This window comes from Ascaphus truei, chromosome 8, assembly GCF_040206685.1.
Source record: "Ascaphus truei isolate aAscTru1 chromosome 8, aAscTru1.hap1, whole genome shotgun sequence".
In the NCBI taxonomy this organism is placed as follows: Eukaryota; Metazoa; Chordata; class Amphibia; order Anura; family Ascaphidae; genus Ascaphus; species Ascaphus truei.
The window spans coordinates 25,525,037-25,550,954 of record NC_134490.1 but is presented as its reverse complement, the minus strand read 5'-3'; the positions used below and the strand labels follow the sequence as shown (position 1 = coordinate 25,550,954).

General features: G+C 41.1%; 1 protein-coding gene across 13 annotated transcripts in view; it reads right to left on the bottom strand.

The window, feature by feature from the left end:
* Positions 1–25,918, bottom strand: part of CRTC1 (CREB regulated transcription coactivator 1) — a 156,011-nt gene that overhangs the window by 36,936 nt on the left and 93,157 nt on the right. For 12 of the 13 annotated variants that reach the window (XM_075610860.1, XM_075610862.1, XM_075610861.1 and 9 more), the window contains 5 exons: positions 15,440–15,577; positions 14,635–14,696; positions 7,940–8,034; positions 6,155–6,240; positions 5,425–5,468 (listed from right to left, as the gene is read on the bottom strand). In XM_075610860.1, the coding sequence (XP_075466975.1) occupies positions 5,425–5,468; positions 6,155–6,240; positions 7,940–8,034; positions 14,635–14,696; positions 15,440–15,577 (425 nt within the window). Of the gene's footprint in view, positions 1–5,424; positions 5,469–6,154; positions 6,241–7,939; positions 8,035–8,731; positions 8,845–14,634; positions 14,700–15,439; positions 15,578–25,918 lie in introns of those variants that run through there. The other variant, XM_075610871.1, reaches the window with a different exon arrangement.

Here is a 25,918-nt window from a genome sequence, read left to right as displayed (position 1 = left end):
TTTCACATTTTGCAATTCCTGAATGTAGAGATTGTTGATGTTTGTGATACATTGTTCTTTGCCCAATTTAAAATGCGGTTTACGCCCTTGCCTGTTGATATAGGCGACTGTAAACGAGTTGTCGAACTGAACTGGAAGAGTGAAACCATTCACTATATTTTGGAGATAAAGAATCTCCAGAAGAAGTGCTCTTCTCTGATATTTGCTGATTGCCTGCTCTCGTTTTGACGCTAAACACGTTGGACTGTTAGCTGATGAAGATGTGCCTTCCAGGCGGACTGACAGACATCTGTCATTATGACATTCCAAAGCTTCGTAACCAGAGGACATCCCTTTAAAAGATTCTTAATCTCCTCTCACCAAGCCAGAGACTGGCTGGTTGAGGCGAGAAGGGGAATTGTCCTGTCTAGGGTGGATATCTTCTTGCTCCAAAAACAAAGGACATTTCCGTGGAGGGGCCGCATATGTTTGAGACCATTGCACAGTTTCTATGGAGGCTGACAAGTCCTGGTAATTTCATGCCATTCCGAGCAGTCTGCCGAGCTGTCACTATTGAGAATCCAGCAAGTCGCATGGGGCTGGAAAATTTATTTTCTTGAACCGTATTGAACATAAGCCCCAGGAACAGTAGCTTCTGTGACAGGACTAGAACACGTTTGTCCCAATTGATAATAGAAACGAATTTTGTTAGGAAGTCCATCACTCTGACAAAAACCCCCTTTCAACTGAGTCAATTTGCCTTCAGCTTCTAATAATCGAAGTATGATATGACTGAAATACCTCGTCTTAACACTGCAGCCAGGACTACCAGTATCTTCATGAAGACTTGGGACAGGTAAAAGGCCCAAGTGCAAGGCCACGAATTGAAAGTGCTTAATGGCTCCTTGTAGCACAATTCTCAGGTATTTTTGGTGGCTTTTCATATTTGGACATTTAGCTATGCCTCCTTTAGATCCAGGGCAGCCATAAAAATCTCCTTGATGCAAACTGTTAATGACAGACTCGGCTATTTCCATCTTGAAGCACTTGTATGCCACATCTGTTGATGTGACATAACTAAACGAATAAAACATACGAAAAGCGCTTCACCTAAAAATGAACCTGTGAGGTATAAGTACCAGTACTATTATGTGTGATAATAATACATCTATGTGTAACCTATTTAGTGATTCCAGACTGATAATGTGATATCAAAATAAAAGTGGAACTCAATAAACACAGTGTCAACTTGATGAGTGACTTTCTCCTAAATGAGGAGTATTGAAAAAGTTCCCAATTAGGAGGAATGTGTATTAGAATCCTTGATTGGAAACTGGCAGTCTAAGGGACAAGGATAGGTTTTTCGAAAACCTGTCAATACAGACATAAAACAAAAATATTCAAGTCCCTGGCGCAATGAAAACATTAACAATTACGATACCAGTCCCAAGATAAGGTATGAAAACCAGTCCTGCTAATCAAGGGGATAGCCAGATACTTGATCCAAATAATGGTGAATATGTGGAGAAAATCAAAAGAGACAGACCATTGTGCAGAATTTCTCCACACTAACACGCTGCACAATACAATTGCCTACTTACAGCAATCTGGTAGGTCAAAAGCAGAAAGTGTGTGTCATAAATGCCTCCTCTGACTGTTTGCCAAACAGCTGGGTCCTCTGATCTCCCACAGGTAAGTTTTACCCATAAATAGATTAAAAGTACACAGTACAGTATAAAACATTTATTTTGTGCACAGACCAAAATTACACTTCGTGTTTCTGGTTAAGTTGCACTACACCAAAATGCCATCCGCAGCTTGAGTCCTCAGAGCGGGGTCCAGCAGCTGGGGTTGGTGTCTCACTCCTCTCCCGATTTCACAGCCACGACTCCACTCGACACCTCCCCTGATGACGTTATACATGCATAAAATATGCTAAAGCAAAATAAAATACCTTACTTGTTTATATTACAACATAAAGTGATGTGGAAAATCTGGATATCTTTGACTGCTTAAATATGACTATATATATCTGACTGCGTCTAATCTTAAAGTGATTTGAAACACTGTGTCTCCAAACCTCTTTTGATATTATACACGTTCTGCCAGATGTCTTTTAAGAGGGCTGCCCGTTCTCCCAACGTATTGCAACCCACATAAGCATTCCAGGAGGTACACTATGAACTTACTTTTACCCTTTAACATCTCAAAATTGTTTATCAAAGGGCAAGGAATTTCAAATCTACGCTTGCACCCAGTTGCCCTATCAATTCCATCCAAGAGAAAGATGTTATGTGGCTTAGGGATTTGAAGGGATATTATACTTGCCCTAGCTGCATAGGTTGTAAATTCAGTGTTAAATGTAAACAATTTAAGTCAAATGTAACAGTAAAAGTGTTTGACATTGAATCCTTCATGAATTGTAAAAGTAAGTAGGCAATTGTATTGTGGCAGCATGTTAGAGTGTGGAAAAATACTGCGCAGTGGTCTGTCTCTTGATTTTCTCCACAGAATCACCATTATTTGGATCAAGTATCTGGATATCCCCTTGATTTACAAGACTGGGTTTCATACTTTATCATGGGACTGGTATCGTAATTGTTACTGTCTTTCATTGCGCCAGGGACTTGAATATTTTTGTTCCACATCTGTTGATGTACTTGAGGTCCAGCACAATCCTGATTGTTTTGTTAGCAGAAATAGAGTTGAATACGTTTCTCTGAACCTTTCTTGGTTTGGCACTGTATTTGAGATGCAAAATGTCTTTATAATTTCCATCACAACCTTTTCCTTTTGGGACTGGATGCTGTTGAGTGGCCAAATCTTTCTGGTGGGACATTGTAAGAGATGTGTGCAGATGTATATTTAATGGAGACTGATTAGGTTGAAATTAAATCCCGGCTTTATTGCACCTGTTCCTTTAACAAAGCAAAACATTAAAAAATAAAGGCCTACTCCGCTTTGGAGAATATCTAAATATTTACTCCAGCCCTCTCTAACTGGATGGGCAGCTAAGCTGATTACCACCCTAAACATACAGTATATATAAAGATATACAACAGTCCAACAAGAAAGTGAGCTAAGGAATCTCTTTCCTGTGTCGCACATGAGGCTTTTTACAGAGCTCTCATTATTCAAGGTGGAGACTAGTTAATTGAGTGGCTGCAATTAACTCACTCTATGCTGGATTCTCAGAGCTCTGAGGCTGCTTTATTTAAACAGGGATAAGTCCCTGTTACAGAGATCTAAAAATGGCATTAGCCTCTCCTCAGCATCTGTAACACCCACTGAAGAGCATCAGGCTTCCCTCACACAGGAATGTCGTCCATAATCATTTGCGGATTGTCAAAATCTCTTTTTAGAAGATTGTCACCGAGATTATATCCTTAGCAAATCTAAAAGGTCTGGCACGAAATGACAGGCGTGGATTGCACTCTCTTCTTGGTGACCTTGATATTCTAGATCCTGATGGAGGAAATTTTAAAAGATTTAAAAGCTGGTCTGCAAAAACGAAGGGTCCTTCAGTCTTGTGGAAGGAACTTGCTTCTGCCCCCAGAAACTCGCTCTATGATTTGTTCCAGTTCTGGACCAAAAATGTAGAGCCGTTAAATGGAACAGAGCATAGACTATTTTTTTAAATAAGGGTCTGCCATCCAGGTATTAAATCAAAGGGCTCTTCTGGCTGATAAAGTGATAGCGCTTTTCTTCCTGCAGGTCTAATAAGGTCAGACGATGCACCACAGAGGCTATGGCTAGCCTCATATTGGGAAAATTGTTATGCATTTCACATCCAGGAACTACCGATAGCAAATCTTGCTCCAGATTTTCTAGCCAGACTCTTAAGATTCTACAAATACAAGAAGTGGCGACTGCCGGTCTGCAAGCTGAACCAGAGGCTAGAAATTTGCTTTTAATGTTGCATCAATCTTCTTAACCAAGAGAATTCTTAAATGTGGAGGCATCTACTAAAGGGATTATTGTTTTTCTTGCCAGCTGGGGGACAGGTGGGTCAACCTACGTTTAAATCATCAAATCACTACGCGTGATTTGTGGAGATCATTGTCTGTTGCTTGGTCCCATTACACATGAGCACAGAGGGAGCCTAAACGTTCCCACTTCAGTCTGGCTACCACTGTGTGCTACTCGAGTCAGTGTTTAAAAAAAGGCTGTCGCCCCAAATGCTTCCCTGTCAATGTCTCAAAAACTAAAAACCTGTAAATAAAACTTATAACACACCTTCCATTCTACTTTTGGATAAGACAAAAAAAATACTGTCCAGGAGGAGGGGAAGGACCACTATGTAGCCACTCCTCCAGGAAATTAGCCTTATATCTAACCTAGAGGAAGGAGCTAGTTACCCACGGGTGTGTGCTGCCATTGGACGCAGAAGGAAGGTTACACAACACAGATAATGCATTTAAAACAGAGAATGCAAAAAGCAGTTACCATACAGAATATATGATCCTCTGGGAAATATGTAATGTTAAATTATTTACTCATGGTGAGATTATTCAATCATGCCATTAATAAAAAAAAATGTAGCATTATACAGGCTACGGAGTGTCCCTAGATCATATATTCTCTGTGCATCAGTTTATGAAGGTACTTGTCACCAATTTCACTCCATGTACACCAACCGGAACAACCTACCCAGACTATCAAAGCCACCAACAGTCAATATTCTTTAAAAACTCAAGTGGTCTCGCATTTCAATCTGGTCTGTAATGGTTACATACGCCTATAACAAATATTTGTAATTGTTCATGCAATGTCTTTAAATATAATGTATAACCCTGTTCATTTAATGTAACCATGTATTGTCATCATAACTCTGTGCCCAGGACATACTTAATGAGAGATAACTCTCAATGTATTACTTCCTGGTAAATGCAATATCAGATGAAAAGCTGCACACCACAAAAAATATAAAGATACTTGCTGAGCGGTGCTCCTGGTTCAGGGATATCTGCCTGGAACATCCAACATTGGAGAAAGTAGAAAGATCCAGGGCAACTTCGAATTTCTTTAGAAAAATTTATTCAGCACAAAAACAGTGTTTTTGTGCTTAATATATTTTTCTAAAGAAATCCGAAGTTGCCCTGGATCTTTCTACTTACTTCCTGGTAAAACATTTTATAAATAAACTAGTGAGTGAATATAGGAAGGGCTAGGGAGTAAACACGATGCACATATTACAATGTGATTCCTTCCTTTACTGCATCGAAAAATCAGCCGGAACTGAGATCATAAAAACCTTTTTGATAAAAAAAATAATTCTGCGTCACATGTAAGAATCTTGAGTAACAATCCCCTCATTTCATGCAGCTGTAAACAGAAAATAATGCAGTATATTAAACTTTTCTGTTCTTATCCATGTAACTCATGTCTTAAGATGGTACCTAAAACTAAAGAATTTGCTATTTTAACAGTACAGTTCAAACTTACTTTATTCCAGGAACTTCACATGATTTAGGCCTTGAAGATCCTGTCTAAAGATAAGGACATAATTAAATAACGTTACAATTTGAATAACACCTTTATTGTTTACAGCTCGTCATATGTTTTATTGGGCGAGAATAAGTGGTGTACAGTTTACTGTAAATGACAGTTATAGCATTAAAAGTTAGGTCTAAAATGCATTGCTTAGCTATATGTTTAACCTCTTCACTTCTAGAGGAGCCAATACAGCAATGAACACAAAGAAAAGAGATAGTCACTTGGAGCACCAAAGTGTCTTTAAAGCAGCAGCCCAAACTGATTGCCATTTTTGGCACGATCAACTGTCACTGTGCACAGCCAGAATCCTCGTACCACTCAGCTTATTATAGGCTCTCTGATAATGACAAGGTCACGTCAGGGGGTTAAAAAACCCACCACAAATACTGCCCCACCCCCTAAGAAAAGTAATTTGTAAATTATTTCCAGAGAAACAATAAAAAGCCAAATCTTTGCTTTAAGCATAATTAGGTTAAGTCAAGAAAGGCAATTAAAATTGGTAACATTCTTTACAAAAGGGTGTTTTTTTTGGCTATGTGCAATTGCTAATTGTGTACTTACATTTGTTTAGGGGATCCAATGAAAGTATTCATGGTTTTTCCAATTTTGTGAGATAAGTAGGACTGCCTCTTTCAAAGGTACCGCAAAAAACAAAACACTGTTTAAGTCATGAAAGTACCTTTTTAGTGTCCCATCCTTGTTTGTTGAGTGTTTTATCTGCATCCGAAGTATTATCTTCCATGCCAGGGACATTCAGTAACAACACTGCAAAGAAAATACGCATTATGAATAAAAATGTAAAACCTAGAAAAAAAGCTAACAAAACATCAGCAGTATTAAAAACATATTTCCAAATCCACATGTTCGTGCATAAAAGTAAAGGGGACAAATGTTTTCAGTGTTTTCAATAGTGCGCGTGTCAAAAGGGAAAGTCCAACCTACAGCAGGACAAAAGTGAACAAACGATAGAGGTCATGTTGAATGGTTAGATGACAATATATATTTAAAACGTTCATATTTCCATTGTAAACAAAAGCTTTGGAGTGTTTCTACAACATAACAAATAATCCTATCACCAAAAGAGATTAGTCATCGAAATTGTTATCTTAGCTTTGTTAACAAAGTAATTATTGGCAGTCCAATGGCTTTGATGACATTGCTGCTTTCTATTGGCCCACAGGAGTGAGGCTTAGATGGCAGCCATATTGATTTACCAAGAGGCTTTATAAACACAGGCACATAAAAAAGTTAAATATCTCAGGAACTGTGGAAGTCCCACAAAGATAAACATACGGTGGTAAGAACCTGATTCTGACTCTGTAAAGAATTAAAAAAACAAAAACAAAGTTGGACCTGCTACTGTAAACCCCTTAAGTGCTGTAGGGTCCTGCAACATCCGTCACTTCCTGATCAGGTTATCGCTCCTGAGCGATCACGTGATCTCAACATTTGTCCAGTGACCTTTCGGTTGTGATCCCACCCCTAAAATAATAATAATAATAAAAAAAAAAAAACAGTATATAGAGAGCCATGACATGCAGGGCACGACATAAGGGCCACTAGTGTGTCGGCCCTCAAAACGTGCGGCTATAGTGCACCAAAGAGGTTAAAGTATTTGTTTTACTTGTTTTGTTTGGAATATGTATTGCTTCTCATCAGGAACCCTGAAGTCAAACATATCAGTGACTTCTATTGATCTGTTTGTCCCTAAACAAGTCATAGCAAAGTAAAATAGTTTAACACTTCTACTTGCCCGATTAAAAAAAAATCTACATTTAACCCATTAAACATGCCCCGGTCCTTGGATCACTTTTGTCCTGGGCAGGACTGCCACTTTAATTTCTAATGCAACCAAAATGACCACATGTTTGCTTTAAAGCTGCAGTTCAGTCTTTTTTTTTTTTTTTTTAATTTATTTTTTTACTTCAATAGTTTCATGTGTGCAATCTCTAATTACCTAAAGAACTGTATAGCTGCAGGTCAATTCGTTCTCCATGTATTGATAGGCGAAATTTGGTGACATAATTAGAGCTGGCATATGTTTATATTCTGCATCTGTCACTCAGTGGAAGCTCATGAATATTCATGAGCACTCCTGCACTGACATGTGCTAGAGGGAGGGCAGGGCTGACAAAGGGGTGTGCCAGAGCTTGTGACAGGACATGAAGGGGCAGTGCCTTAGCAAATGGCTGTTAAAATAGAATACAAGAAAATTGGTAGTTCAAAGTTGTTTTTTTAAAAACAGAAAATGCTAAAAGTATTTTTTCTTACTACAGAACTGATTTATTAAAAAAACCACACATGCAGGATATTGACTGAACTGCAGCTTTAAGAATGATAACATTTAATTAGGTTAGCCGAATACATTGTTAAATAATTAAAAAAATAAATAAATCTGTGAGCCAAGTGGGACTACACCTTTACATGGCTAGAAATGTTTTTATGCAAGTTCTGTTCACACTACCTCGTTTTTGGTGTATGTCCTGAGAGCTTCCAGAGAAAGCGTCTTGCTGACTGGGGTTCATTGTACTTTGATGCAACGCAGAATCTGAATTGGTCCTAAATAAAAAATATATAAAGAACAATCCGGTTTACAAATCAGATTGACCCAATTACCAGTCTGCACATTTTCCTTTTTGTTGTAAAACCTCAAACCCCATTTAATCCTTGGCTTGCTTTCATATTTAGGAAAGGCTTAAAGCGAACCCATGCATTAACTGTACTGGCGAGTCCTTCGGAGCTGCTCCATAATGTCATCCAAGGGACCCCTGGGTTCCTGCACTTCCGGTCCCAGGCAGATATTCTGCCATCCAGGCAAAAAATGGCCACAACGGCAGGGATTGCTCCAGCAACCAAAAGGAAGTCTCAACATCAGACATTCTACTGGTGACCCAGCAACCACATTTGTAGTTTTTTTGTCTCTCACCGGCACAAAAAAAGTACAAATATTTCAGGCAGAATTGTGGCTTTACAAGAGGTGATCTGTAAGTTTACAAAACCATGAAGAAAATGACTGAAGGTAATTGTATTGCACCTCAGACCCTATTTGATCCTTGGCTTTCTGTCATATTTAGGATAGCCTTAGGTCTATCCAATGCATTAATCTACTAGCCTCTGCCACCACCTCTGTTGGGAGGCTATTACCCATATGCACCACCCTTTCCATGTATTTCCTCACATTTGCCCCGAGCCCCCCACTTTTAGATCATGACCTGGTTTCAGCACGGTTTCCCTGAAACTTGCTTCAATCCTGTACCTTGTTCGTAAACCTTCATATGCTTTCAAGTTGCAAATCATATACTCTTCTTCAAGCTGAACAAGCTTACACTGATGAAAGTGAACTTTTTCACTCATGAACACCCTTAGTCCCTGAAAAAGAAGTTAAAAACTAAACATTAAATACCCATTCTTACTTTATTACTTTAAATGTTAACACCAAACTGAAATCTTAATTTGTCCTCCCATAAGGAGCTCTTCAGGCTCTGTAGGGCACCCTTAGGTGACACAGCCAGGGTTGCCACCTTCTACTGAAGGCCAACCAGGAGGGGGAAACAAAATCCCTTACTTGGTGTGGCAGCATCTCCCTGCATCCTACTGCAACTCTCCCTCCAACTGCAGTGAACACAACGCCGTGTTGCCATGACAACGGGGCACTATGTGACGTCATGATGCTACGCAGCGCACATTCCCATGGCAACATGATGCAGCTTAGCATGATGACGTCACGCAGCAACCCGTTGTCATGGCAACGCACCATGTTCACTGCAGTTGAAAGGGGAATTGCAGGAGAATACCGGAGAAGCCGCTGCACCACGCCGCCACCTGGAGATTGACAGGCTAAACCTGTAGCCCGGAGGTAAGTGCCCGAAACCCAGAGTCTCTGGGTCAAACCCGGAGAGGTGGCAACCCTGGACACAGCCCTCTTCTTGGGAAATTCAGTTATATCAACTACATGTACTATTCTAGACATACGCTAGAAACATACTTGTGTGCAAAAGCTGGGCTTTAAAGTTCGGCACAACAGAACAACCAACTGACCAGGGTTTCAAAATCTTTCTTAAAACTTAATGAACTAAGCTGAGAACTCTCTACTGAAAGCCAGGCCAGAAAGCCTCTGTGTTTGATTGTCATTGTACAATTAGGAGATCCAGGGGCACAGTTGCTAATCGATGCTATTCCACAGCACCTCTTCCGGGCACTTGAAGACACCTAATAGCCCATTCACTTGAATGGTCTGCAGAGGTCTTGTGGAATAGCACTGCGAAGTAAATGTGGGCCCAAGTGTTCTGGATATATTTTGTTTTGTATGTGGGAGTAGATTAGAAAAAATGGCTGCTGTCACATTTTGTGCCTAAACATATTTCACAGTCTCCTACAACTAAGACGATGGCTCCATGAAAAGATCAGCTATACTGTATAGATCTCATCTTCTGCCCTTGCCTATCCAGTGCTGAATGAAAGTCTCTCCAATGATCTTCCAGGTACTGTAGTTGCAAGCCTCTGCCCTATATCAAACACATTTTCTGATGTAATCTTCGCATCTTACTTTTGGTCGTCGTCTTGGTCTTTTGATATGCTTTGGAATCCAGCCCATCTTTTCCTGACAGTAATTTCTTCCAGCGATATATTCAGCCCATTGCCGTTACTCTTTTCTTCACCCTTGTGATGATGCGACAGACTTTAGTTTGCTTTCATACCCATTCCTTATTTTTCCGGTCTCTTCGGGTAATGCCCAGCCTATAATCTGTCCATACTTCGAGTTGTCTGAAGCTTCTAAATTGTCTTCGTATTTAGGGTCCAAGTTTCACATCCATATAAGAGCACAGGCACAATACACGGCTCAAACACTTTCCTTTTGAGGCACAGTGGAAGGTTCCCTTGTTTATACCAAATGCACTTCATCCCATCTCCATTCTCCTATCGATTTCAAACAAAAGGTTCCCATCCATTGATACAGTACTTGCTGGCCAAGGTAGAATCTCAGACTTCTAGTTCTATTCCATTTATTTAAATCTTTGGACAGTTTGCCTTTGTTTAAAAGGAATACATATATTATAATAATAATGAAAGCCGAGACTGTATAAGTCCTTCCTTACAAAACCATATCTGGCTGAGCCTTTCCCTGATAATAGGAACTGTAGAACCAGGAATGGCTGTGCCCGTCAACAGTAATGAGACGTGAAGAGCCAGGACGGGTTGAGCCCTAGGCTACAAAACCATATCTGGCTGTGCTTGTCCCTGGTAATTGGAGATTTAAGGTGTGGACTGACTAAGCCTGTCACTGGTAATGAAAAGCAGGTTGTCGCTATAAATAGCCCTCTTTAGAAGAAAAACCTGCATATTTTGTTTAACTTTCCTATATAATCTATGTTATGGATAGAAAATCCATTGTTATTTGTTTTTTAATTGAGCTAAGTAGACAACACAAGATGAATAACTGCCTCTAAGTTGCATAAAGCAGTGGTGCGCAAACTGGGGGGGCGCGGGTTGTTGCAGAGGTCCCGTGCTCTTCCCCAAGGCATTTAAATGAAATGCCGGGGTACTGCGCGAGGACTCTGCAACCTCTAGGAACCTCTGCAACCGAGGTTCAGACGACTTCTGGACGCGTGCCCATGTGACATCACGGTTGCCTTGGTAACGCAACATCATTTGACGCCACACGAGGTGGGGGGGCAGCGCAGGAACGAAGGGAGCAAGGCAGGGGGGCACGCAGCAAAATAAGTGTGCGCGCCCCTGGCATAAAGGACAGCTTGGAAACTATATCTGAAAATGTTGACTAGTTCTAAAAGTGTCTTTACATGTATGTATAGATCACTGCATTACAAAGAACTATTGAACGCATTTACCTGTTGCTGCATTGTACTGATCTGTGACACTCCAACAGAGTAAGTATACATTTGAATGTGAATTTAAAGAGATTTAAGCTAAAACAATATATTTTAGACCCAGCTTCAGAACCTCCTGACAAAGCTATTAGAAGTTGCCTTTCTAATTAAAGAGTGCCAATGATCTAATTAAAAAGAAGATCTAGTTCAAAATCTTAATGGCTTTTTACCGTGGTTGTTAATAAATGGAGCACTTTTCATCTCGGATATAGATTTAGAATGTGGTGTAAAGGACCTAATGTAAAGACATTTATATAACTGCATTTTTTCTTATATAGTGTTGGCAGTGTACGTAGACAATGTGCCCCGCAGAGCTTACAATGTACCTCAGGCACCAAAAAGTGAAGTGATTTTGCAAAGGCCACAAGAATACACAACACTGAAATTTAAATTGAGTAATGCTACTTCAAATGCAGCCTTATACAAAAAATATACTCATTATGTCCTTTACAATCTGATAAATCAAATCCTTATTTGCAGTCTAAAATGTCAATCTTTTGTTTACATGAGGAATTACTAAAGGGGGTAATTGTCAATCTTTTGCTCTGCCCCAGGACAAAGGATAATCAGACTTAACTTCACTCCTTTCCTGGCTGAGTAGCTTTGGGAAAGGGAGTGTGATCAGGAAGAGATACTGTAGTAGCAGCACATATATAACCAGACAATAAATTATGGGATTAAAAAAAGGGAACAAAAACCCGTAGCAAATAAAAATACCACTTGTGAACACATTCACGTCACAGACAGGTCTGCATCCCTGCCTTTCGCCAATGTCTCTTAACACAGTGCTTCCATACTGCACCCAGGAATACTCCACTCAAAAAAAACCTGTATGTGTAGCACCTGTTCCCCTCCCTGCCACGGGAGATATGGTCAGTACATGGGTATTTACTTGGTACTGTAGCTCACCTGCTGGTTACAGGTGGTCTGAGTTGCTCTGCAGATGTTATGTGTGAGCAGCAACAGGGCAGGCTTTTCTTTCTCAGGGTGCAGCGCCTCCACCCCATGAGGATGCTGCTGAAAGCAGGATGGTCCACACAGGCAATTCTCCTTCACAATGACCACACATTATAGCTGGTTCAACGGCATGTTTGTTGGGTAAACAGCATGGCATCATCTCCATTCCCTGGAGCAGACCCTAGGGGCTTGAGGCCCCAAGAGTCCCTCCTTACCCTTTTCCCTACAAGAGGGTAAAGGAGCTATCACACCATACCACACAGCCTAATCATAGCACGACTCAATTTGGTGGAGTGTCAGCTTTTATACCCAGGGAGGAAGGGCTTGTAACCCAGCCCCATAACAGGGCAGATCTAGGTAATGACAGGCATCACACCATATACATGTGACCCATTCAGTACCCTCCACAGGTATGACAATCCAACTGCCGGTTTAGGCCTGCCCTTGGATAAGGCAACATAGTATCCATCCAGGCTGCAACAGCAGGCTAGGCCCTGCGCAGGAGTTTAACCCCAACACTGTCTGTTCCAATCAGGACTCCTAGTATTGAGGCCAGTGAAAGGCTATAGCCAGGGGCACTTGGCTACATCGGTTTAGTCACATTTGAGTGTTTGTTGCTTTCAGTAGTTCAGAGGAAGTTGAATTGACTAGTCCAGAAAGTGTTCTTAATGCCACAGTCTTGTCCCACGCTCAAAATCTATACTTTAGCTTTGGCCAAAGAATTTCCTGACTAAGCTATTATAATAAGTCTAATTAAAGCAGTATTTCATTCAAAATTCTATTGGTGATTTTTTTAATAAATCAATTGCGTATGTTTAGATAATACGAGCGCTTATTTTGTCACTCCTTTTAAATGATTTTTAATATATTAAAGTTAGGGTGACCATAATTTTCCCGGGACAAACGTCATGCATGCGCAGTTGCCGTCTGCGCGACGCAACCGAACACCGGAACATTTACAAAAATTTCGGGACACCAAAAAAAAAAAAAAAACACGGACTTTCGTGGCTGGGACGTCTGGTCACTCTAATTAAAGCTATAGCAAACATTTAGGAAGCCACACCACTTCCTCTTTTGAGATTGGCACCCACATTGCGTGAACTGGGAAGCAGGATATTCGCAGATCTATCACGGCAGAGCAGCACGTATATGCTTATAGGGATTCATGTTAAAGTGGATAAGAAGCAAACTGTGATCCTGCATGTGCTCCATTGCATGATATTACCTAGCATCCGTGGTGCAGTTGAAGTACAGTATGCTGTGCGATTATGGGATAAGACGGGTTTGTGTAATTAGCATGCCGAACACAAGACTATCAATTTGTAAGAACACGCAAAACTGCATTGAGTGCATTTTCATTCAGGAAAATTACATTCTGCAGCTGTAACTACAAACATTTTACAAAAGGAAACATTATTTATAAAGTAGAAGTTGTGGACTTCATTTTCTTGAATATTAGAAAATGCAGATATGCATGCCTCTCACACACGTAGGCCCATATGTACTGAACAGTATTCTGCCATAAGACACCTTCTGGCGCTTGAAGAACAGCCAATGGGTTGTAAGGCATCTTCCAGTGCTGAAAAGTATCTAAAAGGCAGAAGACTGCATGGTGAATTTGGGCAATAATTATTCTCCACTTGAGTAATCCCAATGTTATGTGGAATTCACAGACTTAGAAAAGCGAAACTATTCTCAGTCAGAGGATTATAAAACACTTGTGATGATTGAATGACCAACTCCAAAACTTCTCCAGTTAAGTCCATGCAACATTCCCATGGTCATTTTTTTCTAACAATATACGATAATGTTACACCCACTTCATAATTATAAATGAATACCCAGACAATTAACTAATTAGTTCTTGCTCTACTGCAGATTGACTTAGCTCTTTATATTGCAGCCCCTTTCCTACATAGAAATGCAGCGTGACATTGATCCCCCAGATACCAAAACATATCCCATTATAAACCCAGAATATCACTTTTCAATGGCAATATAGGTGCAGAATACCACAACACACCAATCGTAATCACCAGAGGTGACCGTGACGCCTACTACATCTTGTACAGTTCGCATTTGAGACCACACATGTTGCTTCTTCAGGTTTACCAAATTCTGCTCCTTTTGGATGCAGCTAGAGAAATCTGCTATTGCTTCAAAGGAAGAGATGCCCAGGGGATAACATTCAGTCAATATTCACTACTGTAATAGATATTACAGACACCCAATACCCAACGGTTCTTCAGCTTATTGAAAAACAATGTTTTGCTCTGTGATGAGCACAAGGTTCAATCAAAACAAAGAATTTACGTACCGTCTCCAGCTCGTATCAGGCGGAGGCGACAGATATACGGTTCCATATGGACAACTGTCTACGTGAAACAATGAGTTAAGGTTTAATATTTCATTCAACAAACTGAATTCTGTGATGTTCTGGTAAAAATACCAAGAAAACAAGTATTCATTATAGGTTGTGATACATTTTAGGGGACTAAACAATGAGGGTGGAAATATAGGTCCATTTTGGCCAAGTGGTGCTATGCCATAAGACATTATGGCCCATTCAAGTGAATGGGCTGCAAGGTGTCCTCCAGCATCATAAGTGGTCTTATGACTTAGCACTGCTAGTGTATATCGGCCTTAATACTGGAAGTGACTTGTGAGATTTTGAAATCTCTGTATATGGTGATTCCATCTATGACGTACTTGTGTTTGTTCCCAAAAAGATCACAAAATACCGCAAATCTTCACTTTTCCAGAACCTCGAACGTAGTCCATGGTGTGGGAGACCGCGTGGAGGCGTCCGCACAGGGCACAATCAGACGGCCTTAAGGCAGTGATTGCGCCCATAGACGTGCGGGAGCACGTGGGCGGAGGCAGGAGGGGGCCCACGTTGCGCAAGAAATCAGTTGAAACCAATTTCTTGGCGCGACACGCGGGTCACGTGAGCAGTTTGCTCAATGAGGGCAAACTAGCTCCGTGTCGCCCCTAGGAACGCCCCCCCCATGGCCAGGGACAGCAACCGCTTTCCCACAGCCTCCACACGCATCAGCGCGGGCGAAGGCACCTTGGCCCGGGCCTAAGAAAGCAAGTCAGCATTGTGACTCAAGGAAGGATATTTGCCGTCCATGTTTATCCACCGACAAGGGCCGTCTGTGGGGTGATCCGAGGCGGTTCCGATCTCGATACACTCTGTCCACTAGTCCATGATGCCGAGTTGTCCTACTTGTGTCTAACCCAGACGACTGAAAGGGAGTCTGGAAGAACAGATATTCAAATGTTAATAAGACATTTTAAGTAAACAGCACAACTGAAAAGTTTGTACGGCAATTTTTTTTCTGCCAAATGTCAATACATACACATTTTCACACAAAAAGATGTACGATTTTGCGTATGTTGTAGTCAAAACTATTCTTTGAGCAACAAATTTGCTATCCGCTATTTGCAATATATCACCAGACACTAATGTCCAAAATTCGCAGATCACAAATCAACGCAAATGTTTTACACAACTCTGTATCAAGCAATTGATAAATCATAGATTGAAGACTGAAATGGCTTATGCCGATTACTAAACTGTGCCAAAGTAACAGCTATTAGGTTAGATCATTGGTCCCTGATCACAGGTCCAGCAACACTCCTTGCATGGGATTCTTGGAGTTGTAGTTCTATTCTGCACAGTATTCTAATACCATAGGACTACAAGTATTACAACTATTTAAAGGGGCAATCGCTCCCTGGATTAAACTAAACTAATGTGACATGTTTAAGGGGTGTCATCTGGGTGACCGATTACTTTTTCTGCTGAGCGGAGACTTGGGAGGGGTTTTATTTCCTCTGGCTGCTCCCTTTTAACTGATGTCACAGTGTTCAACAAGGCATAGGCAGACCCCCCGCAACCCTCCTCTCTCCTATGTCCCCTGCTCCTCATCTTTATTTGCTCTCTGATAACAGGATGGGCTAAGAGTAAAGAAAACATTGGATTGACAGCGCTCCCCAAGAAATGCAATCAATGACTAATTTCAAGAGAAACAAAAACAAAGCTTTTTTTTAAAAAAATATATATTTTTTTAGCAGTTAGATTTGTTTAAGGAAGTTCATTATATTGCTAAATTCTTTACACAAAAAAAATGACGTTTTTGCCAGTTACGTCAGATTGCACCTTAAACGGCAAGATCTACAAGGCAAACTCTTCTTTCATTCTTATTTGAACTACTGTATATGCTGTAACTGTATATATATGCTGTGAAATTCTGTGCACATGGTGATTGCTGTATTAAAAAATGAAACAATAATTGCACTCTTGAAACTCATGGTTCATTCAATCCCAAGTGCGATAATTGAATTCGACATTGGCAGCACATTATAAAGAAGCAAGGAAATGCAACGGCGAATTGAGCCCATTTTCCACATTGTACAATTACACTTCTTGTTCCTCGACTTGACAAATGCATTGTCAAAGCGTACCTGAAATGTTCTGCTACTTCTGACATTATGTATTTTCTGGAATGCAACTTATATAATGTACCACATGCTTGGGCATATAGCATTGCAAAATACATCAAATCATACTTAGCGCAATATGCTTTTGAAAGAAAAAAATAGTGCATTTTCTCTGACAGTATCTGCTTATGCAGGAAAAGAAATGGAGCATGAGTGGGTGCATCAGCTTTGGATGATATTTGATAAATTATGAATAAAAACACAAAAGTCTCTAACCCAGGGGTTCTCAACTCCAGTCCTCAAGACTCCTCAACAGGACAGGTTTTAAGGATATCCCTGCTTCAGCACAGGTGACTCAATCAGTCCCATCTCTAGCACAGGTGGCTCCATCAGTGGCTCAATCTTCGACTCAGCCACTGAAGGAGCCAACTGTGCTGAAGCTGGGATATCCTTAAAACCTGACATGTTGAGGTCTTGAGGACTGGAGTTGAGCACCACTGCACTAACCTATTAATGTGAACACTGCATTACAGTACAGGAGATATTTAAAAAAGTAATGGGGGGGTGGGGCGGGGGAGGGGGTGGACGGTAGGAGTATAGCAACTTCCAAACACTGTCTGGTGATGCAAAGCTTACACTAAGTCTGGAGGAGATATTAGTTCTATTCACCTGAAAGGAGCAGATCATTTCTCCAGCATTGGGAAGCCGCTTCAAAGCATATGAAATAGGGGCATAAGCATTTCTTGAATATGTGAACTCTCATTTCATTTCTTCCATGTAAAAAAACCCAGTGGTTTCTTATAACTAAGAGTCCCTGGTTCCTGGAGTTAACTGGGTCTTAATTCACAGTCCAAATAGAAATCAGAATGGCTGCCCCCCAACCCCCTCCTAATGATAAGGGAACAAACCAGGCAGTGGAACCTCATTGACACGCAGTTTTTCAGTTGCTGATTGGTTGCCACAGACCGCACCCTTTTCAACTCTATAATGTGGCCCATATTTTCTAAGCCGTCATCTGCCATAAGACACCTTCTGGTGCTGGAACACACCTTACAGTCCAATTACTTGAATAAGCTGTAACGTGTTTTCTAGCACCAGAAGGTGTCTTATGGCAGAGGACTGCTTAATGAATATGGGCGATTGTTGTGTCCAGAGTTTCTCCGATACGGCTCTTTGAAGTCCAATGAGAGATACTGACAAGCTCTATATTGCAGGGGTGCCAAAATGGTGGGGTGCGCGAGATTTTCTGGCGAGACGCGGACTGTTGCAGAGGCCCCGCGCTCTTCCCCAAGGCATTAAAATTAAATGCCGGGGGATCGTGTGAGGCTTCTGGAACCTAAGCTTATCTTGCTTCAGTCGGTGTCTGGAAGTGTCTCCGTGGCGTCATGCGGCGTGACGTCACATATGCGTTGCCATAGCAACGCGGCGTCAAATGACGCCGTGGGTGACGTGACAGGACCCTGTGTGTCATTTGACACCACACAGAGTGGGGGGGAAAGCAAGAGCATAAGAGGCATGGGGCAAAAATTTGCACACCCCTGCTGTGTTGTATAGTGTGCTGAAGAGATCTTTAAAATAAATATAATCTGTGCAATGACACAAGTGACCAAGTCTCTGTGTCTCAAAGTTAGGCTCAAAATATTCTATGTATGAAATAGTGTATGTATACTATGTTTAAATTTTTTTTTTTTTTTAAACCACATGTATAAATAAATTGGAGGCATACAAATAAAGGATAATATTAGGGAACACGCACACTGGGTATTACATTTTTTTATGATGTGTGTCTACACCCTTAAGATCAATTTAAACTGGCTCCAAGGTTGCACTTTTCTCTCTCTCAGGCTTCAAGATTGCAATATGTTAGCATGGAAGATAGAATTCAATATGGAGGTGGACTAGGATGACTGGCAAGATATCTGGGACATGGCGGCCAAGAGCTTCATATGCACAATTAAGGAAAAGGCATACAGTATAAGTTATTATACAGATGGTATTCAGCAGGAACCCAGTCAAATTACATAGCATGAAGCAGTTATTTCCCTTGTGGGTTGGAGAAATTGTGGCCACAGAGCGCTCTGTATCACATGGCTATTCTGCCCTAAAATTAAACCTCTATGGCAAAGTCTTACACTACATACCTTCTGTTCAAGTTTGGATATTAGGGAAACCAGAGGCGGGGACGCATAAACCCAATAGAAAACTAATTTCACAGTCTTGCCACTTGCGTGATTGATACATTTTGGAGGCAATCGGAACCCGTGTCCTTCAAAGCGGCAATCCATGCAAAAAAATGTTTTATCCTGGATTGAAGCAGGGGGTCTCTGGAGCTGAACCCCATTAATTTCAACTCCAGGGACCCCCTGCTTCCAGAGATACTACCGGCACCCACTACAAATGTATCTCCGGAAACAGGTGGTCCCCAGAGCTGAAATTAATGAGGTTCAGCTCCGGGGACTCCCTGCCTCAATCCCTCGAAGAAGACAAAAAACTTGGCTTTCACCTTCAAAAGCAGAAGAGAACACATTCTCCTTTGTCATGATGGTGGAGAAACTAACAAATTAAAGACTGTAGATTTGAAAGAATCTGGGAAGATATATACACATAAGAAACAAAGAAAGTGTTGCTAGCACTCAATACAAAATATGCGTGAAAATGACACTGAATGAAATGCAAAAAAATGTTTTGCTATCAAAAAATTAATACAGATCTGGCAAACAATATGCAATGGACAATGATGCTATTCTAGCCTATACTGTACAGTCTAACCACAAATGGTATTCAGTTAGCCCACTGCGTGTAATAGGCAAAAAAGGAAGTAAGGGAGGTAAGGGAAAACAAGGAGGGGAAGGGGGATAAAAACAGGGGAATTAGGAGGGCAACGTTTCGGGACTCCTAGCCCCTTCTTCTGGCCCATTCCCCGAGACCGAAACGATCCAGGTACTTCCCTTACACCTATAGAGCAAAGACTCCCTTGAAAAAGTAAATGACAAAAACTGAAATAACCCTGCAATGTGTGCAACAATCTATCAACTAGTAATGTTTCAGTCACAAGGTAGCAAATTTAGCCAAATGACAAAGCTGAAGAAATCCTGCAATACGTGCAACAATATCTATTGGTAATGGTTCAGACACAAGGTAGCAAACTTAACACACCGATTGTAAACAACACTTGTATTTGTACTACACTTGTATTAACACAAGGGTTAATAATGTCACAAATATCCAAGCAAAGAACAGTCCTGACAAACACTTAGTCAGATGACAACATGCGAGTCCCAAAAAGTATTGTAATGTGTTACTAAAAGCAGGCAGCAACATTTCTGGAAGGGCAGGGCGTCTGGGCTCAATGGCGTGCGTGTTCTGGTTAAAGTCTGTATCTGTGTGATGCCAGAAGGTGTCCGCCCCCTGATGACATCAGCTGATGCTCCGGGTAAATCCTGCGTGGGGGTGCTGCTGTGACGCCGGGGTCCTGGGACAGCTGGGAGAGTTATCCCAGCTCTCCCCCTCCGGCGGACGCAGAACCCCTGATCGTGGCGGCCATTTTTTTTTCCGCGATCCCGGTTATAATACGGTCTCATTATGTGGACCCGAGCACCGTTTTATAACGGAGTTCAGCTGTATATATAATTAATAGATACTCAGCTCTCCTTGGGACCATGGGCAAGTCACTCAATCTGTCACTCAATCTCCGTGCCTCAGTCACCAAAATTTGATTGCAAGCTCTACGACGCATACTCAATGTGCTTGCAAACTTCTATACAGTATACAGCGCTGCATACATGGTGAGCAATACACAACAAAACATATTAGAATGAACATACCGGTTTCAGGAAGCGAATTACATTACTGCTCACAAAATGTTTTGTGTATGAGCTACAATGGACTAGAAAAGGGGGTATATACTCATTTTTGTTCAGCCGTGGCATCCACACCTACTTTAATAAGTGGTAATATCACCATTACACAGGAAAACGGCCAGTTAAAAAGGTCTTCACCTTTACAGACCATTGATATTCAAACACATACAGCAAAGTGGGGGCTTGTGGTCTTCCTGAATCAGTATCTCAAAATAAATTGCATATTTCCTATAATATTGTTATACACACACACAAACACAGATGTAGTAAGACTAATTGTCCCGTATCCATTGGACCCCCGCAGCACTAATTCTTTGGTGCAGTGATTGAGTGGCTGCAGAACAGCAGACATTAAGTCTTGCTACATCTGTATCGGGATATTTACTAGTTTATTTAATTAAGGCATTTGGAATGTAACCATTACCCGAAAGTGCATTTACATAACAGATACTGCCCTGAACATACAAGGATGATATTTTTTTTTAACTGAAGTGGAAAATGTTTTTGATCCCATTATTAAAGCTATCAAAAGCAGGATAGGAGATTATTTTAGAACATGTTATTTTTACTTTGAGAAAATCAATGAGTACTGTACAGGAATAAAAAGGTGCTTGTAACATCATAAAAAGGCCCACTAAATGCAAATGGCTAGTGTGTTTATTTATCCAGGACACCTTCCTACCCATACTGTTCTTACTGCTCTCTCATGCTTCACTCTTTCGCTGCTTTAAAACCTAATGCTGGCTGCTCTGAAAGCAAAAGGGTTAAGAAAAATCTCCCCCACACTGCCCCTTCCGCCACGTCTTTAGTAATTTGCATAGGTTGAACTTGATGGATTTATGTCTTTTTTCAACCTCATCTACTATGTAACTATGTAACTACAGATCTTCCCTTCCAACCTTTACCGTCTCATTTGAAAACCCACTTTGTGAATATAGCAGTTCAATAGCTTTACCTGAAGACTCACCCATTCTAGCCAAGAACTATAGAACACGACACTTAGACCTTCCCCTATTGTCTAAGTCAGCGGTGCGCAAACTGGGGGGCGCGAGACTGCCTGCGGGGAGGGCGTGCGTTTTACAGAGGCCCCGCGCACTTCCCGAAGGCACTTAAATTAAGTGCCTGGGGAGCTGCAGGGCCTCTGTAAACCTTTACGTACCTTGGCTCCACACGCGTCGCTATGGGACGTCACGTTGCCTTGACGCCGGAGCCGAAGTAAGTGGGGGTGAGGGGGGGGCGCAGGGGTGAGGTGACCGCCGGCAGGGGGGCGCAGGGAAAAAAGTTTGCACCCCCCTGGTCTAAGTGGCAGATTTATCAAGTGCCACTATGGGTTAACGCACCTGATCCGAATGTGAGTCGATGCCAAATCGGGTGCGCCAAGAAGAACCGGCGGTTGACGAATCTCCACCTAAGTATCCCAACATACCACTTGGGCTCTTCTTCAATATGCGGTGAAGCCGCATACAGTCAAAGACTCTTTCAATATACTTTTTGGGGAAGGGTTTCTGTATTTTAAAGTTTACATTTATATTTGATGTACTTCAGTGGTCGAAACTACTTAAAAGCAGCAATCACCCCACAAGACGAGCTTAACTCATCATGTTTGTCCTCGGTGCGTGTCCTGCTCTATTGTTTTGTGCGTTAGACTTTCTTCAATTTCTAGCTTCTGAAGTTGCCATGGTAACTTTTAGACTGCAATACGTTCTGGGGAGAGCTCAATTTTAACCTCATAAACACTTAACATTTCAAACGCTTCCATCTCCTGAACGAATAAACAGATTTAAAAAATAAAACAGCTTTGGAAAATTAAAAAGATAAAATGCAAAAAACCACACAACAAATGGTGATCAGCCTGGGCTGCTGCTTTCACCTCTTTTCTGCTGGGGGGGCGGGGGGGATTCTAAATAGTAGTGGTGCTTCAGGGGTGGCCAACTCTAGTCCTCAAGGTCCACCAACTGGTCTGGTTTTAAGGCTATCCCTGCTTCAGCACAGGTGGATCAATCAGTGGCTCATTCAGAATGACTGAGCAAACTGTGCTGAAGCTGGGATATCCCTAATACCTGGCTTGTTGGTGGCCCTTGAGAAGTGGAGTTGTCGCCTGAAGCTGTACTATATTTATTTTGGAAATATTTAAGCAGTCATTGTACAGATTATGCTGTAAAAATAGGAAAGGGGTTGAGCCTAGCAAATTCAATTTTATTCGGGGAAAAAAAAAAAAAAAAAAACAATATGAATTGTAAGTTTGTAAATAAAATACAAAAGTTGTGACAGTCTGGCTTGGGAGATAAAAAAAAACTAGTACTGTACTGTAGTTGCAATTCAACTTTATGGAAACTCAGCATTATACTGGGTCGGGTACACTTCTCATCAGTGGGAACATACCAAGCTACAGTACATTCCCGTACTGTATTATAATACCTTGTATTCGAATGACCTCTCTGAAAAAGTTCAGTATGCATGGTTGGTGCTATACAAATATATATATAGTGTACAAAGAGTGATGGAATAGATTGAACTCAATCTGTTTCCTTAGAAACAGATTGACAAAAGAGATTAAGGAATTAAGTTTCAAGTGTTCTCTAAATCCACACTTGCCACCAGCTACCTTGAATTAGGCTCATCAATATTTCACATGTTCAGGGTAGACAGCCACCTAATAATTTTTCCCCATGGCTTTATTTGTATAATATTTTTTTTTATCATATCTTTAATATACAAATGTAATCACAATGTCCTGAAAGGGCAGCTGCAAGTACAGTGCTTTGAAGCCGGTGACCACGGTAGGAATCCCAGTGTCAGCTCTCTCTATGACCTTGGCCAAGTCACTTTATCAACCTGTGCCTCAGGCATCAAAATTAGATTGTAACCCATTTGGCTCAGACTTAATTGGGCCTGCAACCCCTATGTATAGTGCTGGATATACTCATGTACAAGAAAAACAGAATCGTTTACAGCGTACCAGTCTGAAGGACGACCCTGAGGTTTGATGGCATGATTTTGTTGTTCGTCTTCAATGTACAAACTTGTGGGTTCCATTACCGCCCGGCCCATTTAAACTCCATGTGAAAAATCCCTACATATTCCTGCACCTTCACAGGACAGAATTGAAAATGACATGTCTACTTCAACATACTGTAGCTTTGTAGAATGTAAATATTGCAATAAAAAAATAATCATGTAATTAAAAGAAACCTATAGTTTTTTTAAAAATATATATATTATTAGAGCATACTGTGACCTTGGCCAAAATATATATTTTTAATAAAAAAAATTTATTGTGTGTGTGTAAAGTCCTCAATGGAATGTTTAAATGCACCCAAGAACGGAAAACATTTGAACTCAGAATGATAAGACTCTTTGACACCAAAACAAGAGGACTTAATGTGGATGTGGGGTTTCTCACACACTATCATAATTGTTTGTTATTATACTGCCTGCCTCTCTGCCACTGTGCTAATCCACAACTGCTGCCCCCCTCCACCCTGTTACTGGACACTGTTTTATTACCCTTCAAATTTCTTCAAACATCCCTTTGTCACCCCCACCTTATCTAAATCTCTGTGTTTTTTCTGCTTTCCAAACCTCTGTTTTAGCCATAGATTCCTATGTAAACCAGTATTGCTGACCTGAGGAAGTGAGGAGAGCTTTCGAAAAAACTTGTCTTATGACAAATTTAGTCCAAATAAAACAGGTACAGCCTAATACTGAAGAACTCATTATTCTGCACTAACACGGCTATCTCAGTACATACATACATACATAGATACTGTGTGTATACACACCCACAGTGTGGCTGGCACTCCAAATAACACTGTAGAGTAGTTGTGCTGGTCCTATAAGAATAATGTAAAAGGTATTACAGTTCTTGCAAAAGGTAAATAAAGACAGCACTCAGACCTAGAATCAAAAAAGGTGTATTCTTGATATAGCATATAGACGCCCAATCCAACGTTTCGATCCCACCGTGGAACCTTTCTCAAGGGGGATGCAAAGACAAACGGACCAACAGTGACTTATAAACCTTCACCAATGTGTAAAAAACATCTGTACCTAATTCCGTGATGCAAAGATGCCAACGAAAATCACCTAGACCTGCTCCGATGCGGCGCCGCCATCTTGTGGAAGGTCCGATCACTCTATTTGTTTACTGAATCTGTCAGTGTCAGCTGTATCTAGCTTGCGCTGCTGGACCGTCCCGGTAACCAAGGCGCGCATGCACATTAGATTAATGGGCTCATTGCCAGAAATAGGACACCACAAGTATTATGGGCTTCTCCAAAAACAACATATGTGAGGATAAGGAGTGATGAGACAAAGGAAACATAAATAAAGCATGGATAGAATATAAAAATCAACCCTCATAAAGTCATGCAGTGTCTGAAAAACAGCAAAAACAGAAAAACCACAGAGAAGTGTATATGTGTATACGTGTGTGTGTGTACACACACACACACACACACACACACACACACACACACACACACACACACACACACACACACACACACACACACACACACACACACATATATATATCAGCGATCGAGTCCACTTTATGCTCCTCCCTCAACACTGCTACAGACCCCGACAACCTGGTCAGGAACTATAACTCTGCCTTATCCTCCTCCCTTGATCTACATGCCCGCTTTCTCTCTGCTGTCCTCACCCTTCTAACCCCAGACCCTGGCATTCCTCCACTTGTTCCTCTGAAGGAAAATCTCACACTCTCGCAGACTTCCTTCACTACAAATTTATGTTATCCTGTTTCAACTCTGCCCTCTCGCAAGCTAAACAAACCTACTTTTCTTCACTAATCAACACGCACAAATCTAACCCACGCCGATTATTTTGTCTTTGACGCTCTACTCAAGCTAGATACAGCTGACACTGACAGATTCAGTAAACAAATAGAGTGATCGGACCTTCCACAAGATGGCGGCGCCGCATCGGATCAGGTCTAGGTGATTTTCGCAGGCTTCTTTACATCACGGAATTAGGTACAGATGTTTTTTACACATTGATGAAGGTTTATAAGTCACTGTTGGTCCGTTTGTCTTTGCATCCCCCTTGAGAAAGGTTCCACGGTGGGATCGAAACGTTGGATTGGGCGTCAGTATGCTATATCCTGAATACACCTTTTTGGATTCTAGGTCTGAGTGCCATCATTATTTACCTTTTGCAGGAACTGTAATTATATATATATACATATACACAAAATAAATAAATATGTGTGTGTCTTCCCTTTGTCATATATTTTTTGTGGCAATGTACTGTTATGTTTAGATTGATGTGTTA